Below are 19,224 nucleotides of genomic sequence, written 5' to 3'. Positions count from 1 at the left end.
TTCTTGTTCCTTGGCCACCACTGATATTAAAGGTAATTGAAGAATCAAATCAAAAGTTACACTTATACCACCCTGTAAGGCATCAGTGGATGAGTAAGCATTCAGTATTTTGTGCATGCTGGGGACCACTCACAGGGTAGCACCCAGACACTGGAAGCTTTTGCAGCAGCTTATCGAGTCTTCCAGCTTGTAAATTTGGGTGAGTGGGCTGAATTTATTTATGAAATGAGTTGTTGCTTTGTTCCATCACAAGAAATATTACACTGCAAGGGGAATCGTTGTGAAAAATGTATTATTAACTAGAAATAAGTATAGGTAGGGAAAAAATTCCAGAATACAGTATATCTATGCAATATTCTAACTCATCATTATACACAAATACCATGGTAATTAAAATGCAAAATTCAGAGGTGATAGATGTGGTGAATAGTGTCAGTCATTAAACAGTTATATTTACAAATAGTCCTTTCATTATTGGGGCACATTTCTTTCATAATACTATTGGTAGAAAATGAATAACTGCACATGTGCCATGTGCAACGTTTACATGCAAATTTGCTATATACACAACCTGTTACTGAATTAGAAAAATAACATTAATCCAAATAATAATTTCACAAGAAGCAACATGGTAAATTTGAATCATACAAAAAGGGAAATTGTTCTGAATAAAAGAGTGACCCATGATACCAATAAGAATGCCCACCTACTTTTGAGTCTGCAGAAAGGTAATGGGGATAGTTATGGCAAGAAGTAAGTTAGAAAATCAATCAAGATATTGATAGAACGCTCCGAACACCATTCCTCTGTGCCTGTTTAAATGGCCTTCACCAACTTGATTTACAACGCATCCATCCTGCAGCTACATACCTAACTAGGATACAATACAAATTTCATCTCACACACTCGAATACTATATCAGAACACAGTTATAGCAGTATTTCAAGAATAAAACCAGAAACATGTTTACTAGAAAAGTGTTCTGGGTCTCACAACTTTATTTAGAATATTTTTTATATCAGTCTTTGTTACTTTTTGTGGTGTAAACCATTTTGTCCTTAAGTTAGTTATAAAAATTTGCACTCCGTTACTAATTTGTGAACTCAACACTTCTAGAAGAACCTGCCTTAAAAAAGCACTCACACATTTATAATGATAAATTTAAGCAACAGTAGTCCTTGATTAGTTTTGCTAATTATACTGTATTTTGCTGCCATCTTGTGAAATAGGATCGGTATTACACCCAAATAAAAATAAATTCTAAATTTGCACAGGATTTTTATTGTAAAAGATATGCAGCTTTCTTGTAAACCTAAGCTTAATGTTAATGGATTAAGAAAATTAAGTGTACTTTATCTTTAAATGTACAGTTTGTGTCACTTTTGGGTTTATCTACATTTTGAGTTTTTTGTTGTTGCTTTCAAACATCAGAAATGTTTCATTTGCTATTTAATTTTTTTGTATTTAAAGTGAAGAAAGCTCAGTTTCCATTGCTAACCTATAGTCCAAAAATATACAGTAACAAAACTTCATTTTATAGATGAGGAGTACATATCAAGCATTTGTAAAAGTTAAATGACTATAAACTGTAGTAGAGAAGTAGATATTATAGTTTAAATTACATTCTACAGAAAGGATTGTTAAAAAGGATTTTAATTATTGGTATTAAAACATACCAGCTGGAAAGATGAAAACGGTTTGAGTGGAAGCCATGTCAAAAAACTATTACAGTTCTTCAGTACCATGCATGCAAGGACAAACTATTATTTAAATATTGTAAAAAAAAATATATTTTTTTTTTCATAGAAATGAATTAATTGATGTTGTTCTCCTACAAAGAGACACCTGAAAGAGCCATGGTTCAGTCTGTTTCTTATTATACTTTTCACCATTTACTGAATTTTGACTGATATTTGTAGAATTACTGGGAGGAAGGTGAAAGTTGGTTGGTCTAGGTCATCAGAACCCTGCCCATTATAACTGACCAGGGGTCTCCATAGATTTATTTTCTGAAGGAAATCCCATTAGCACATCCCATAGATGCTCATTTGGATTGAGATTTGGGAAATTTGGAGCTCAGGTTAACACCTTGATCTCTTTCTCATGTTCGTCTAACCATTCTGGAACAATTTAAACAGTGTGGTAGACCAAATTATCCTGCTGAAATAGGCATCAGGGAATACCATTGCCATGAAGGGGTGTACATGGTCTGCAATAATCTTGAGGTAGGGTGTACATGTCAAAGTAACATCCACATACTATAAATGCCAGGACCCAATGTTTTCAAGGAGAACATTGCACAGAGAATCACAATGCCTCCGCCGGCCTTTCTTCCTCCCATTATGAATCCTGTCCATCTCATTAACAGTTAATTAACAGTCAAGGACACAGCAGCCCACATCAACAAGTAACATTATCACCTATTTCCATTGCTTTGTTTGTAACTGAACTGATCACTTAAGGCAGATTTATACTTCTGCATCGAGCCTACATAGTATTTTGTATCACCTACGGCATATCTGCAGCATAACCTGATGCATGCCTCATTAAAAATGTGGCTACACGTTGCATCAATGCAAACCCTACACAGACCTCAACGACTCTGATTTGCCAGTTTGATAACTATGTATTTCCTGAAATGCGTTTCTGTGCATCTTCTGGTTTAGAAGTTGGCGAATGTATGGAAAAATGTGAGGGACAAGTTCGTTCATCAACGTAACAAGATGCGTAGCAAGAGTTGTGTTGATCCTGCAGCTTAATGGATCATTCAGTTTTCTTCCATGTTACAAACTCTGCCAACCAGCGTTCATGCATGTGTCTGTCGCGAAATGCACAAGTATAAACAGCTGTTGACAACATAGCAAATGCGTATTACTACGCAGTAGGCTCGGTGCAGAGGTATAAATCGGCCTTTGTGCAACAGCTCAGCTAGCATTATTTTATTCTTGTGCGAATCACACAGGCACAGCAGTGTTACAGAATTATATTAGTGCCAAAAGTGTGCAAATAGTATTCATTTTGTAGGCAAAATGCCTGGTCTGAGCTTTCCGTGCCTTTTTTTAAGATACAGAGCTTAATTTTAAATAGGCAGTGTAAAGCTATTTTAGTCACATTTTCATTTAATAAGATTATCAAATTATACATAATGCAGGTATAGTACCATATAAAAATTCAGTAGTTCAGTACTGAATTTAGTACTATTTGCAACCTTAATATATAAATTGTTTTTTCATATGTAATCTGTGTAGTGTAATGCTGTACGTCTGTTAACTTTTTTTATGCTATTCAGTAAAATGTTTCTTCTGCCTCGTTTTAGAAATAAATTTGATCCATTAGGCTTAAAAGTCAAGACAGAGGTAAAGAATTCATGGGTATTTATTGACTCTGACCTAAATTTTAACACATATTAATCAGATTACCAGGGCAGTGTTTTTTCACTTAAGAAATATAGCAAACGTTAGATGCCTTATAACTTTGCAAAATGCTGAAAAATTAGTTCACACTTTTGTTTTCACTCCGCTAGATTATTGTAACGCACTCCTCTCAGGACTACCCAAAAAATGCATCAATCAATTGCAAGTAGTGTAAATTGCAGCTACCAGAATCTTAACTAGGAAAAGAAAATCCGAGCGCAATTCTCCAGTTTTGATGACACTACACTTGTTACCTGTGCCATTTAGAATTGACTTTAAAATACTGCTTACTGTTTACAAAGCCTTTAATAATCTCGCTCCATCCCATGGAATTGGAATGCCTCTCACCTTATACTCCAAATAATACTCTTAGATCTTCAAATGAGTGTCTGTTTATAATTCCAAGAGCTAAACATAAAAGAAGTGGTGAGGCAGCCTTCTGCTGTTATGCACCTAAAATCTGGAATAGCTTACCAATAGAAATTCACCAGGCTAATACAGTGGAGCACTTTAAAAAAAAAAAAAAAAAAAAAACTGCTAAAACCCATTATTTTAACATGGCTTTCTTATAGCTACATTTTAGTGTAACCGTGATATTCTGTATATGCATTTAATTACCGTTTTTATCATGGCTCCTCAATCTGTACTTACCTGCTGTTCTGCTGTTCTTTTTCTGGTTTTCTGTGGTGGCAATCTGTGCCACCACCACCTGATCAATGCACCATGCAGTCCCTACATTGATGGATTGAAGGCCAGATGTCCACATGCCCATCATCATCTAATTCTTACACGTAAAGCCTAGAAAACCATGAGGACTGATTTAGATAACTTGGGGGGCTGGTCGGTCTCATGGCCTCGGAACCCCTGCAGATTTTTTTTTCTTTTTTTTCCTCTGTCCTCCTGGCCCCTACTTTATTCTTTGTTGCTTAGTATTGCCTAATCTTATTTTTATATTTTTCTTTTTTCTTCATCTTGTAAAGCACAGCTGCATCATTTGTATGAAAACGTGCTATATAAATAAATGTTGTTGTTCTTGTTGTGCAAGCACTCGCCTAAAGCTGACTTGTTGTCGTTAATCATTGGTATAATGTGTCCCATGGAAGTAGCCCTTCAAACTTGAGGAACAGGTGGTAGTTACATGTACAAAATGGGATGGGTTTGGCACCTGTTTGAATCTACAGTTTCACACTGTAGTCTTTAAAACATGTTCAATGTTAGAAGGTTAAGGGGGATGGTTTTTCCCTGATTGACTTCCACAAAAGCAATATTAACTGGTTATGTGGGCCTTTTAAGGTCTATTTAGACTGTGTCCTTGGCATTATTATTCATGTGATCTTGCTGGAAACGGCTTAAAATTTCACTTTCTTTATTGTAATTGAATTATAGTGATTCCCTTTAAAAACAATAGCAACATTTATTTCTATAACACATTTTGATACAACAGATGTAGGTCAAAGTGCTTAGAGGATGTGACACAGTGAGTCAACTTGGGTTATTTGCTTGTATTCAGATATCACATACTGCAAAGAAGAAGAACCGGAAAAAGAAAGCACAGAAAAGTAATGATTAATAATGATTGCAAACACACTGAACAGAATGATAATTCTCTGCATATCAAGCGTATTACTCGTAGAGCTAAAACAAAGCTACGAAAAACAAAAATTTAAAAAACGTGATTTTAGGAGTGTTTTTTAAATGTTCCCCACAGTATTAGCCTGGCATCTCTATTGATAAAGTATTCCATAGTTTTGGTGTATAATACAAAAGGCCACTTTTGCTTGGCTCTTAGAGTTATAAGCAGGCCATTTTTAGAAGATTTAAGGTTAAGACGTGGAATGTAGGGGGACAGGCATACTCCAAAATACAGGATGGAGGAAAATGATTTAATTCTTTATACATTCTTAGTAGTATTTTAAAGTTGTCATGGGTAATCAATATAATAATGCTAAAACTGATGAGATGTGCTCAGATTTTCTTTTTCTGGTTAAAATTCCTGCTATTAGGTGCAGTTAGTTCAGAAAGCAATTGATGTCTTTCTTAGACAGTAATCTAGCCAACTAAAAAGAATAGCGTGATTTAAATTCTCAGAATTTTGCATGTGTTATTAGAGATTATGTACTAGTCAAAATGACAGGGCAGATTTCAAAATATTATTTCAAACAAACTGTATAAGACAGAAACACATTCCACACATCACTGGATTGAGGAAAGTTCAAAGTATTAAAGTCCCCCTAAAAGTACTAGTGAATGCCACTGAGCTCTGTTTCTCGTTTATAGTAAAATGGTGACAACACCACAAAAGAAATCATTTTGCATGTTTTTAGACAGCATCTGCATATGAAGCCTTACAAGTTCCAGATAGTACAGGTATTTCATCCTGACGACCATGAAATGGTTTGAATTTTGCACTGCAATTCTGGAGGATATGGAAGAGGACAATTTTCTTGAATGACAAATTTTTTCGGATGAATCAACTTTCCATCTCTCTGGTAAGATTAATTGCCACAATGTTAGAATTTGGGGGCATGAAAATCCTTGCATAGTCATCGAACATGAAAGAAACTCACCAAAGGTAAATGTGTTAATTGTGCCATTTCTGCAAGCAGTGTTTATGGACCTTTCTTTTTTGCGGAGCAAATTGTGACTGGATTTTCATACCTGGACATGCTACAAAACTGGTTGTTTCCCCAACTTCTAGCAGATTCAAATGACTTCATTTTCATGCAAGATGGTGCCCCGAATCATTTTCACTTAGAGGTCCAGCGTTACCTGAACTACACTATTCCAGGACAGTGGATTGGAAGAGGTGGACAACAAGATCTTGCTCATTGTCTATGGCCTCCCAGGTCTCCGCACCTTACCCCTTGCGATTTTTATCTGTGGAGATACATTAAAGAAAGAGTGTTTGTTCCACCTATGCTAGCCAATCTTCAAGATCTGCGACATTGAATTGAGGAAGCTGTGAATTCAGTAACTAGGGACCAGTTGACTCGTGTGTGGCAAGACATGGTCTACCATTGTGATGTTTGTGACGCTACACATGGTGCTTATGTTGAGTGAATGCAACCTCAAGGACCATAGGACCAAACTTTGAACTTTCCTCTATCTAGTGATATGTAGAATGTGTTTCTGTCTTATACAGTTTATTTGAAGTAAATGTTTGAAATCTGCTCTCTCTCTCTCTCTCTCTCTCTCTCTCTCTCTCTCTCTCTATATATATATATATATATATATATATATATATATATATATATATATATATATATATATATATATATCTATATCTCTCTCTATCTCTATATATATATATATATATATATCTCTCTCTCTCTCTCTCTCTCTATATATATATATATATATATATATATATATATATATATATATATCTCTCTCTCTATATATATATATATATATATATATATATATATCTCTCTCTATATATATATATATATATATATATATATATGTTTATCTTATATATATATATTCTGTGGTTTATATTATGGTTTATAAAGCCTTAAATAATCGCTACATCTTATATATCGGAATGCCTGACACATTATATTCCAAATCGAACCTTAGATCTTCAAATGAGTGTCTCCTTATAATTCTAAAAGCTAAACTTAAAGAAGTGGTGAAGCTGCCTTCTGCTGTTATGCACCTAAAATCTGGAATAGCCTGCCAATAGGAATTCGCCAGGCAAATACAGTAGAGCACTTTAAAACACTGCTGAAAACACATTACTTTAACATGGCCTTCTCATAACTTCACTTTAACTTAATACTGATATCTATATCTATATATATATATATATATATATATATATATATCTATATCTATATATATATATATATATATATATATATATATTATTTTAATTCTAAGTTGTCAAGTTTATTTCTATTACCCTCACCATTTACCTTTTTATCAGTGACTAAGATTTCCATTATTTCTCTCTCTATCTTCAGAAAATTATCACTCATCCATTCAGATTTACAAGAAAGACTTTGGATCAAAGATTCTAGAGCACAGGTGTCAAACTCCAGTCCTGAAGAGCTGCAGTGGCAGCAGGTTTTCATTCTAACCATCCTCTTTATTAGTGAGCCGTTTTTGCTGCTAATTAACTTCTTTTGCCTTAGTTTTAATTAACTTGACTCAGGCCCCTTAGTTGCCACTTCTTCCTTAATTAGTAGTCAAGCAATAATGAGACACGAAATGAGCTGCCCCATGACCAGCTCACCTGTGCCCATCACACAATATGTGGAAATAAAGAAAGGTAAAGGTCTCTGTAAGGTTGATCTCCGAGGTCACCCAAACATCTTGACGATGTTCTTAGAAAAAACAGAAAAATTAACAGTTTTGGAAATGTCTGCTGTGGCAGAAAGAGAGCAGCAATAAGCTTAATTAACAGCAAGAATCAGCTTCTCATTAAAAGATTGGTTGGAGTTTGAAGCCCCAGTTTAGCTGGTCATCTGCCGGCTCGTTTCACATCTCATTTCTGTTTGGCTGCCATTTAATGAAGAAAAAAATCAATTCAGAGGAATGAATCCTTAAAAAACAGGGCTAGTAAAATGAAGGGAAAATGAGTTAATTAACAGTGAAAACTGGTCACTGATTAGGGAAAGGGTTAGAATGAAAATCTGCACCCACTGCGGCCCTCCAGGCCTGGAATCCAACACCCCTGTTCTAGAGCATCAGGGTCATCAGGTGCTATAGATAAATAAAGCTGCATGTCATCTGCATAGCTGTGGTAGTTCATCTTATGTTTTGAAATAATCTGGCCTAATGGGAGCATATGCATTGAAAATAACAGTGGGCCCAGAACAGATCCTTATGATATGCCATATGCAACATCATGGATCCCTTTGCTACAATCATCACAACTAATGAAGAATTTTCTGTATGTTAAATAAGACTGGAACCAATTTAACACACATTTTTTAGTATATGGGAGCAAATCTTTGGTAGACTGCAAAATCAGCACTTTTTGATCTCCCCCTGGAAATAAGATGGTCACACAGAGAAACAAAATGGTTTTCTTTGGTTTTTTTTTCCACAGATGTTCTGTTTGGCTGGTTTGTTGCCAGTGCATATAAAAATTCACCATACCACAAGTTAACAGTATTATTTATGTATTTTGTAGAATAATTAGATTTATTGTTATTTATACTAAAGCTGTCTTGTTGTTGCCATAAGTGTTTACTTTTTGTACACAGGAATTGACATTTCACTTAACAGATCTCTGAGACATGAAAACTGAAGGGTTCCCATACTTTCAAAAAGTTTATCTAATTAATAACCAGTTTGTCTTGTCTGCTTTGAGAAATGTTATTTGTCTGTTGATCATTTACCATTTATAAAGCTGCTTCAAGTGTTCCTATATATATGGTTGCCAAATAAGAACTTGTTGCTTTTAGGTCCCTCAGTATTTCTTTTTGATTTAACTGCAAACTTTGTCATTTCAAAACACAAAATTTCTTTGTCTAATTAACTTAATAAAAAAATTGCCAAATAAGTTAGTCATTTTTATTCCTGTGGATCCCTCTTCATTTTAGGCTCATAGTGATGGAAACTTACTCACAAGCAAAGAGAGTATGTTGAATAGATGGAAAGAGTACTTTGAGAGGTTGATAAATGAAGACAGTGATAGAGAGAGAGAAGATTGGATGATGTGGAGATAGTGAACCAGGAAGTGCAACAGATTAGCAAGGACGAAATAAGGACATGAAGAATGGGAAGGCTGTTTGTCCATATGACATACATTTGGAAGCATGGAGGTGTTCAGGAGAGATGGCAGCAGAGTTTTTATCCAGATTGTTTAATGCAATTTTGGAAAGTGAGAGGATGCCTTAGGAGTGGAGAAGATGTATACTGGTACCAAGAATAAGAGTGATGTTCAGGAGTGTAGTTACTTCAGGAGAATAAAACTGATCACCAGCAGCATGAAGTTATGGGAAAGAATAGTGGAAGCTAGGTTAAGAAAGGATGTGAAGATTTGTGAGCCGCAGTATGGGTTTCATGCCCGGAAAGAGCACTACAGATGAGATGTTTTCTCTGAGAATGTTGATGCAGAATTATAGAGAAGGCCAGAAGAAGTTTCATTGAGTCTTCATAGACTTGGAGAAAGCATATGACTGGGTGCCTAGAGAGGAGCTATATAAGGAAGTCAGGAGTAAAAGAAAAGGGTTGTAAGAGTGGTACAGGATATGTATGAGGGATCTGTGACAATGGTGAGGTATGCAGTAGGAGTGATGGATGCATTTAAGGTGGAGATGGGATAGACTCTGACCCCTTTCTTATTTGAAATGGTGATGGACAGATTGACAGATGAGGCTAGACAGGAGTGGCTGTGGACTGTGATGTTTACGGATGACATTGTGATCTGTAACAAGAGTAGGGAGCAAGTTGAGGAGACCTTTGAGTGGTGGAGGTATGCCCTAGAGAGAATAGGAATGAAGGTTGGTAGGAATATGACAGTGTGAATAAGAGGGAGGTCAGAGGAATGGTGAGGATGAAGGGAGTGCATTGGTGAAGGAAGATGAGTTTAAATACGTGGGATCAACAGTACAAAGTAACAGGGAATGTGGAAGACAGTGCAGGCATGGTGGTGTGGGTGGAGAAGAATATCAGCAGTGATTTGTTATAGATAGGTACCAGCAAGAGTGAAGGTTTAGATGGTTTGGAGACTGTAGCACTAACAAAAACACAGGAGACAGAGCTGGAGGTGGCAGAGTTAAAGATGTTGAGATTTGCATTGGTTGTGATTAGGATGAACAGGATTAGAATTGACTACATTAGAGAGTCAGCTCAGGTTGGATGGTTTGGAGAAAAAGCCAGAGAGGTGAGATTGTGTTGGTTTGAACATGTGCAGAGGAGAGATGCTGGGTATGTTGGGAGAAGGATACTAAAGACAGAGGAAAAGAGAACGGCCTAAGAGAGGGTTTATGGATGTGGTGAGAGGGGGACATGCAGGTGATGGGTGTGACAGAGCAAGAGGCCGATGACAGAAATATGAAAACAGATGATCTGCTGTGATGACCCCTAACAGGAACAGCTGAAAGAAGATTATAATATCAAACATTTAAACAAACCTTATGAAATGTGGTAGGCATACTGCTTAAAATGCCTATAAGTCGATCATTTCTGTATGATAAGAGAAGAGAATAATATAAATATATATTTTTACATATTGTAATTCTTGAACATTCAGATTAAAATTTTAATTCTTGAAATGGCTGCTTTGTCATGCAAGTGCTGTGTTAATTATGTTCAGTTCATGCAAGGCTGGCAATGAACAAAAAGGATTAGAGTTCATTTTAGAAGTTCATTGAGAAGTTTCCTGTTTTGTTTTTTTGTTGTTTTTTTGTTTTTTTTTTAATGCAGAGGTTTTCCCACTGTACTTTATCAATATTAGATCTGGAAGTTTAGAGGTAAAGCAATCATAAATATTCTACTACTAACTAGATAGAGCAGCATCACGAACACATGTGAGTCTTGTATTTATCAGGTTTTTAAGATATTCGTGTCTTAAATTGAAGTAAAGGTTTAAACACATCTTGTGTAGAGCTTGTCCATAATATTTAATAATTTAAGTCCATAAAGATTGGTTTACAGTTTGTGTGATTATGTTCATACCTGTTTATGAGTTTTCTAGATTCTAGTTTTAACAAAAAAAAAAAAAAAAAGCTTTTCAGCCTACACAACGTTCTGCATTACTTATCCAGAAAAGCATACTTGGCTGTCAGAAAGAGAATCATTGTAATGAGGTAATGAGCATTGTGCTGATGGTGGCAATCAATACAAGAAGAGTAAAATGTAATAAATCGAAAGAAAATTGTTTCATGTTGTGCTATAGATATTTTTTGCGTTATAGATATTCGTTCTGTTTGTCTTTGATATTAACATGCAAATACTTTTTAAAATTTCTATTTGGAATTAACTTTTCTTCAGTATCGCAATTAATTTTGAATCCATGTTTGGACTTGCATCGTTAAAATGCAACGTATAACTGCCCGTGAGTGAATATTATTTCTTTCTTAATAAACAAACTAATAAATAAATAATAAATAAACCGACTTTTCTTTAAACACTTTTTTCTTTTGAGTCCCAACATACTGAATCTTTTAAATGAGGTCTGTGAGACGTATGGTAATGACTTTGCCATAATTCAGGATATGTTTCTCTGTTCGGAATTTCAGCACAAACAAACTGATGTATATCATCAGCAATAAATGCATATGAGGCAAACCCCGTTTTTGAGTTTCGATCGTGTAAATATATGCTCTGATTTGACTGATCACCATTTCGTGTTCTTTCAATAAAACTAAGACTTTTTGATAAAACAATCTACTTACGAAAGTTGGAATATCCAGAGGCAATGTAGCTGGTGGCATTGTTCTCAAGTACGACAGAATTTCTGGCCACTGTGGATTGCAAGTAATGCCGACCGATAGTTCGGGATATTGCCATTGCATCATGATATAACTGTTGCAATGCTCTTCAACTACCTTGATATGATGATGGCAATATTACTGCTTTACCTACTTTGAATTTGTTGGAACTATTGATATTTGAATTTTGAATGTGATCAATGAGACCTTGCATATGTTCTGTTCTAAGTTTTGCTTGATTCGATTTAATAAAGAAGAGACGATTAGCTTCGACTTTTAGATACGCATTAATAATGTAATGTTGCGATAGACGTTGAGATGACAGAAGTTTGTTAAATACATTGGGACGTATCGCTAATTTTGACCCAAAATATTGTGTGGGGTTTATTCGATTTCATGTGTTTCATATTATACGACCATCCTGTTTAGCCTGCAGGGAAAAGCAAAGGAAAAGAGTAAAGGATCAGAATAAGGCGATTTATTAGACAGAAACGACGAATCGTGCTTTACTTTTGGATAAATAAGAACATCAACTCTGTCTTTGATATCTCCGTCTTTCAAAACTATTATCGCTGACAATTCGTTGCATGTTGTTTTATATAAATGCGAGTGTGATATTTGGATTCATATAGAAATCAAAAAAAAAACTTCTTTGTCCGTGTTTTGCATATACATTTTATGTAAAGTTCGATACTTTTGGACATATGGATTATCGTAGCTTTAATTGCTGCAGGACCACGGAGTTGAGAGGTCCGTGGCCTTGTTTGAAAATGTTTGAGAGGAGGGCGTAACTTGAAAAAATCTCAAGAAAAAAGTCTCGTCTCACGGTACTTGAAAAAATCTCTCTTCCAAAAAGTCTCATCTCCAAAAAGTCTGGTTGCTTCAAAGGATTTTTTTATGTAATAGAGATTACACTCTGCTCATATGTTCTGATTTATGACAGCTTTAAGTTCAGTTACTGCTATCTTCAAAAATTGTGCAATAAAACATTTAGTTTCAAGTCATGTGTAATCCTAAATTTGGATTAGGCAGGTTTAGAAAGTAGATGAATGCATGAATTGTAATAATGGTGGTGTTAAAATGCAAAGTTGAACCAGGCATCTCTATCATACTCCCAAGTCATTCACAAAATGATGAGACAATCTCATTAACTGTAGCAAAATACCTTTATTAAATAGTGAAACTGGCTGTCTAAAAACAAAAGTCACATCCACCGAGTTGTATTTAGCCATAATACTTAGATTGGCTAGCTATGTTAAACAGCAAAAAAATGATAATAGGAAAGTGGGTCAAACTAGATATTAAAAGGATAAAAGAAAAAGTGACACTTTTTGTTTATATAGAAACCAGCTAATTCCTTCTCATTGAAGTCTCACTGTAAATTGGAGAACTCCCAGTAAATGTTATGCAATTTGTAATTAAATGCAGCATATGTATTAGATTTGGTCCTCTTAAATAAACATATATATATATATATATATATATATATATATATATATATATATATATATATATATATATATATATATATATATATATATATATATAATACATACTGTGTGTGGCACTACCATTATTATTAAAAGTATTAAAACAACAGAAAAAGACAGCTTTTAAAAATGAATATTTAGTATGTTTAATATTCTTCTTTATCCAGGTGTGGAACACAAGCACTTGTGAGTTTGTGCGAACTCTAAATGGACATAAGCGTGGCATTGCCTGTTTACAGTACAGAGACAGGCTAGTGGTCAGTGGCTCCTCAGACAATACAATCAGGTAAATATCTTTTTGCTTTGTGGGACACATACAAAACCTTTATTAGATAGTATATGGCCCCAAAAGATTTTTTTGGTTTTCATTTTAAATATGGACAAAGTTTTAAGTTTTTTTTTTTTTTTTAAATATGGAAAATTACATGAAAACATTGTTTTTACATTTAAAGCATTGTTTATTCGTGCTGTTTCAGAATATAGAGTTGATGTGTGTTTTTGACTTAATACAGGTTATGGGATATTGAATGTGGAGCATGTTTAAGAGTACTTGAAGGACATGAAGAATTGGTACGATGTATTCGTTTTGATAATAAAAGGATTGTTAGTGGGGCATATGATGGGTAAGTATTAACTGTTGCTTGAAATGGCTATTGTCCTAAGGCCCTTTAAAATTAAAGTACATAATAAAAATTGATCATCTTTAGTTATCCATTCTAACAATGGTGTCCATAAACTAGGATAGTAAAAAGTCACTTTTCTGTGACATGGTCGATTTCAGTGTGATAAGTACCCCAAGTTAGTCAGTGGTTTTGTTTGAAGAACACTGAAATCGTACTATGGTATAAATAGTAATTTAGCTAAGTAGAATGTTGTTAATTAGGAGATGCACATGTTAAACAGATGAATCACATGATATATTGATACATAATCTGGAAAAAAATAACACAACACTGTGTACTTCAGACTAGCATCACACAAAGCAGCTTCTATTTATGAGATTCCCAAACTCAACATTGCTTATTGAATACTGAAATGGTTATTTAATTATGTGGACTAAGGTGATATGGACCAGTTATCACAGTGTCACCTTGCCACTGACCACCACCACAGCTCTAGTTAAGAGCACAGAAGACAGTAACATTATTTTAAAAGTAAATTAGTGTTGCTCTGCAGTTATGAACACTGTTAGCATCACAGTATCAGCAGTTTCTGTCACTGTCACTACAATCCACAGTGACTTACAGAGAAAAGTATAGATACCTTTACCCTAGTGATTGCCATGATCTAAGTGATGCTACAGACCAAGGCAGTCTCTAAAAGTAATGTGATGCTCATACCATAACATTTTTAAAAATGTGTTTTCAAGCTCCGCACACCCCACCCCACCCTGTAAGAATACACCACACATATGCAATTTTAAGTATTAAAGATTTTCAGTGTCCCAGATCTCCCATATTTCTCACCTTGGCTAGCATCACTTTCTTGTGGCACTGACACTGTCATTGTCTGTTTTCTCAACGTACTACTGGTTGCATGGAATTTGATTTTAGATAGTTTATGTAAAGGAAATATTAATCTAAACACACCGCACAAGGACAAGGGTTTCAAAAGCGCACAAACAACTAATTAACAATGCAATCACATTACCTGGAATGTTGAGGTTGAGACGTTAAGTTAATTCATCTCACAGGTTGGGAGTGAGAAATTATATGGAGTTTGTTAACCCTGTTCTTAATTGGAATAAGGTGAAGCATAATGGGCAGCGTGTGATGGACTGGAAGGCTTATTTGGTGTCTTATATTAATTATGTAATACTGTTTTTGAGTTATTAATCCTTAATCCCCCAAAGTAAGAGAAAAGTTAGAAGAAAGATCATGAAAAATAAATGTTTGTAAGTACATTCCATGAAGTATTTTTTTTTGTAACGTGTGAACATAACAAAATTTAATCTTCATGTAAACAATACCTGTAGGTAAGGTTATATAACAAAGCAAACATCTTGCCACATTTACATTTAGTAGTCCATTGTATAATTTAAATAATCATAAATGCAAATTTCACATGTGGAAAAGTAATTGCACCTCTAAAATTAGAACCAGCTGCACCACATCAGGAACAAATGATGAGAACATCATTACAGAGGATCTTGGAGGAATTTGATTTATTTAAATGTACTTTTTTGGTCTGTTGTTGGAGTACTTGTTATCACCCTGTCTAGGTAGAGCTCTCTGAACCCACTAAAAGAAGGATATATAATACATCCCCTTTAAAAATTAAGAATTTTATTAAGTTCTCCGTGAACACCAGAACTATAAGCAGAATTTTGACAAAACTGAATTTTATTAATATTTAATAACAACATACAAGTATGGTCATAAACATAATTAGTATAAGAAATTAATAAATTTTATTCAAATAAGGTGTTGCAAAAATGAATACTCCCGATAACAAATTTAACCAAATCTAATATTTTGTGTGGCCTCCATGATCTTTAAGAACAGCACCAACTCTTCTAGGCATAGAGTGTACAAGTTGGCGACATACTACCATGTTTATCTTTCTCCGTTCTTGGAGAATGAGCTATTTCAGAGCCTGGATGCTGGATGGAGAATGATGCTCATCCTGTCTTTTCAGAACTCCCCCACAGGTGTTCTGTTATGTCGAGGATGGGTGACTTATTTGCCCACTGAATCACTTTCACCCTGTTTTCCTCAGAAATGCAGCAGTGGCCTTGGATGCATATTTTGGGTCAATATCATGATGCAAGAGTGCCCGGTGACCCAGGGCACAGAGAGATGGAACAGCTTCTCCTTAAGTATTGCGCAGTACATCTGTGAATTTATGATGCCATCATTGAAGTGCAATTACCTGACACCAGCTTCACTCATCCAACTCCACAGAAGAGCCCTGCCAACACCATGCTTTACTGTGGGTACCATGCATTTTTCATTATACTCCTCACCCTTGCGACGCCATGCAGTTCCAAAAATATTTACCTTTGTCTCATCACTGCCAAGTATAGAGTTCCAATAGTCTTCACCTTTGTTAACATGGGCCTCTGGCAAAAGCTAAATGGGCTTTTTTTATGCATGGGCTTTAGCAGTGGCTTCCTTCGTGGACAACACCCTTGCATGCAAGTCCTCTGCAGTGTACGTCTTATTTTGTCACGGAAAACAGTCACCCCAGTTTGGCTTTCTACTGCTTTAGCTAACTGCGATGAAATTGTATGCCGATTTTTCCTCAACTCTTCATATCACAAAACGCTCATGTGATGAGCTTGCCACAAGTCCGTCCTTTTTAAACTTCTGAATCACTTTTTCTGACTAATTAGCAATGCTTTACCAATGTACTTGTAGCCTTGACCGTTTTTCTGTTTAGAAATTACTTCCTTTCTTAAGTATTGCAAAACTTCTCTTGTAGTGCCATTATTCTCAGCATTGAATGGGAGGGGATTTACTTGTTAAATACCACCCTTAATTGCCAGTTTTTTGGTGGTCACCTGATAATTGATTAAACTCGGATGTTGAATACATGTTAATTTGCATTTTGTCAAGTGTTATTCTTAAGACTTTCATTAGGGTGTACACATTTCTTGCACCATGATCTTAAATCATTTTGTTGAAAAAAATTGCACTTTTATTTTTAGTATTGACAGATCTTTTTTGCAACCAATAAACCAGTTTTGCTGGGCTATTGTAGGATGTAGGATCTCATAGAAATATTATTAATTCTAAAGAGAGAGAATCTTTTGGGGTGTACACATTTATGCTGAGTGTTATAGATGACTATGAGCCTATGAAGGGATTTAAAAAAAATATCCAAACAACTGGAAATCAACCATTCTGCTTGTCTGGAAGATCTACAAATGGAGAAGATTTCAAACAACTGTTAACTTGTCCAGGCCAGACTGCCCCAGCAAGTTCACATTTGGAGCAGAATGCAAGATGCTGAGGAAGTCAAATCAAAGTGCATGAGTCTAGAAAGAGACTCCACAAATTAGTTTTGCATAGGAGTTGTACAAGGAAGAAACCTTTGCTGTCCAGAAGGATCATCAAGATAAGACTTCTAAAATGGTGTGCTCTGGGTAGGTAAGGCAAAGATAAAATTGTTTGGCCTCAGTACCAGGAGACATGTTTATCAAAAGCAGCATTTGACCATAAGAAACTGATACTAATTGTAAAGAATCAAATATGAATTCTTCATTGTATAAGAACTTGTGTCTCAGGATAATGTGAGACCATCTGTTAGAAGATTGAAGCTCTACCGAAAATGGAATTTGCAACATGACAATTATCCCCAAACAAACCTGTAAATCCAGCAATGAATGGCCGAAAAGAATAAAATGGAGGGTTCTAGAATGACCAAGTGAAAGCCTGGATCTGAATCTCTTCGAGATTTTTGGAGGTGTAGGGGTTATTTAAAACGGGCCTTCTCCCAGTTCATGTCAAAGACTAGTAGACAGATAATAGGAAACGTCCACTTGATGTTGTTTTTGTCTAAAAGGGCAAAATCAGCTCTTTGAGCCAAGGGTGTACTTACTTTTTGTACAGACTGATCTGACTTATCTGTTCAGGTATGGTTGAATGAATTATTGCAAAGTTACAATTTTCATTTTTGTTATTTTTGTTATTTGCAATATATTTTTAAATGACGATTAAATTTTGATATATCCACATGTTAAAAAAGAAAAAAATAATATAAAAACATTTAACAGGATGTACTTACTTTTTCACATGACCGCATGTATAGGAAATTATAAAGTTTTTGCTATGTATGGCTTATACATCTTTTTACATACAGTTGTCCAAACAAGAAAACAATCAATATAACAACCCATCGGTTAAAGTGTTTCCATAATACTCATATTTTATTAAGATATGAAAAAAACCTTTGAACTATTTGAATGTTTTGGGTGTACAATGGAAGTGTTTAAATATTCAAACATACTTTCAATATATTTTTTCATACTTTACAGGCAATGTTAAATCATGGTTCCTAGAAGATCTGCTTGCAAATAAATTCTAGTTTTACCGCTTTTTTTTTTTCTTCACAATTTTAGGTTTATACTGTAAGTTCATTATTGTAACATGCAAAAAGTACAGTAAAACACTTACCTGCATGTGCTGTGTCCAACATGTCACAACTCTCAATGATTAGTGAGTTTACACAACCTTTCCTTAAAACGTCTATCTCAAAAATGTCAGCACACTGTCTACTATTAGGAGACATGCTACTTTTCATTCAAATGCAGATGATACTAACCTGTATTTCTCAAGAAGACTGATTTACACAACAACCAGGAAGGTTTTTGTTATTTTAATATTATTTTAATGTCCCTTTGACATATTAATAGATTAATAATTTATTTCACCCCTATTCTTTTCTTGTTTTAAAAAAGACCTTATTCTGAATTTAGCCCAAATGATGAGTGGTTTAAACAAAAATGTAGTAAAACATTTTTAGTCATTCAAATGGAGTACTGCAGCTAGTTGTGAATAGGTGCTTGGCAATACTGTAGGTATACACTTATACACTTTTTTTTTGTTTTTGTTTTTGATAACAGTAAAATTAAAGTTTGGGATTTAGTTGCTGCTCTTGACCCTCGGGCTCCTGCAGGAACGCTCTGTCTTAGAACACTTGTGGTAAGTAAAATATTTTGCTTTGTTTATAATTTCAGTTGGTTTGCTTATGCAACTTAATAGATTTTGTATGTTTTACTAGTCTGTCTTTGTTCCTTTAATTATAAAACATTATAAAGTTTATATACTGTGATTTATGTTTCCTAGATTGATATGTTTTTTATAATACTATATTTTCAAACAGTTTATGTGGATGTGTATTTGACTTTGTTTAATTGATGTTGAGATAAAATGGTGGTGTTTTCCCTAGTGCTTGAAACTAAAGAAAATGTCTGCTGGTACTATGTTT

The 19,224-nt window shown here is 34.8% G+C and overlaps 1 protein-coding gene across 1 annotated transcript in view; it reads left to right on the top strand.

Annotated features, from left to right (window-relative positions):
- LOC120514517 (F-box/WD repeat-containing protein 1A) overlaps positions 1–19,224 on the top strand; it is a 140,444-nt gene that overhangs the window by 106,894 nt on the left and 14,326 nt on the right. Inside the window, exons 8-10 of the mRNA XM_039734932.1 lie at positions 13,461–13,579; positions 13,806–13,916; positions 18,860–18,938. Coding sequence (XP_039590866.1) covers positions 13,461–13,579; positions 13,806–13,916; positions 18,860–18,938 — 309 coding nt within the window. The remainder of the gene's footprint in view (positions 1–13,460; positions 13,580–13,805; positions 13,917–18,859; positions 18,939–19,224) is intronic.

This window comes from Polypterus senegalus, chromosome 1, assembly GCF_016835505.1.
Source record: "Polypterus senegalus isolate Bchr_013 chromosome 1, ASM1683550v1, whole genome shotgun sequence".
NCBI lineage: Eukaryota > Metazoa > Chordata > Cladistia > Polypteriformes > Polypteridae > Polypterus > Polypterus senegalus.
This window is presented reverse-complemented; position numbering and strand designations above follow the sequence as displayed.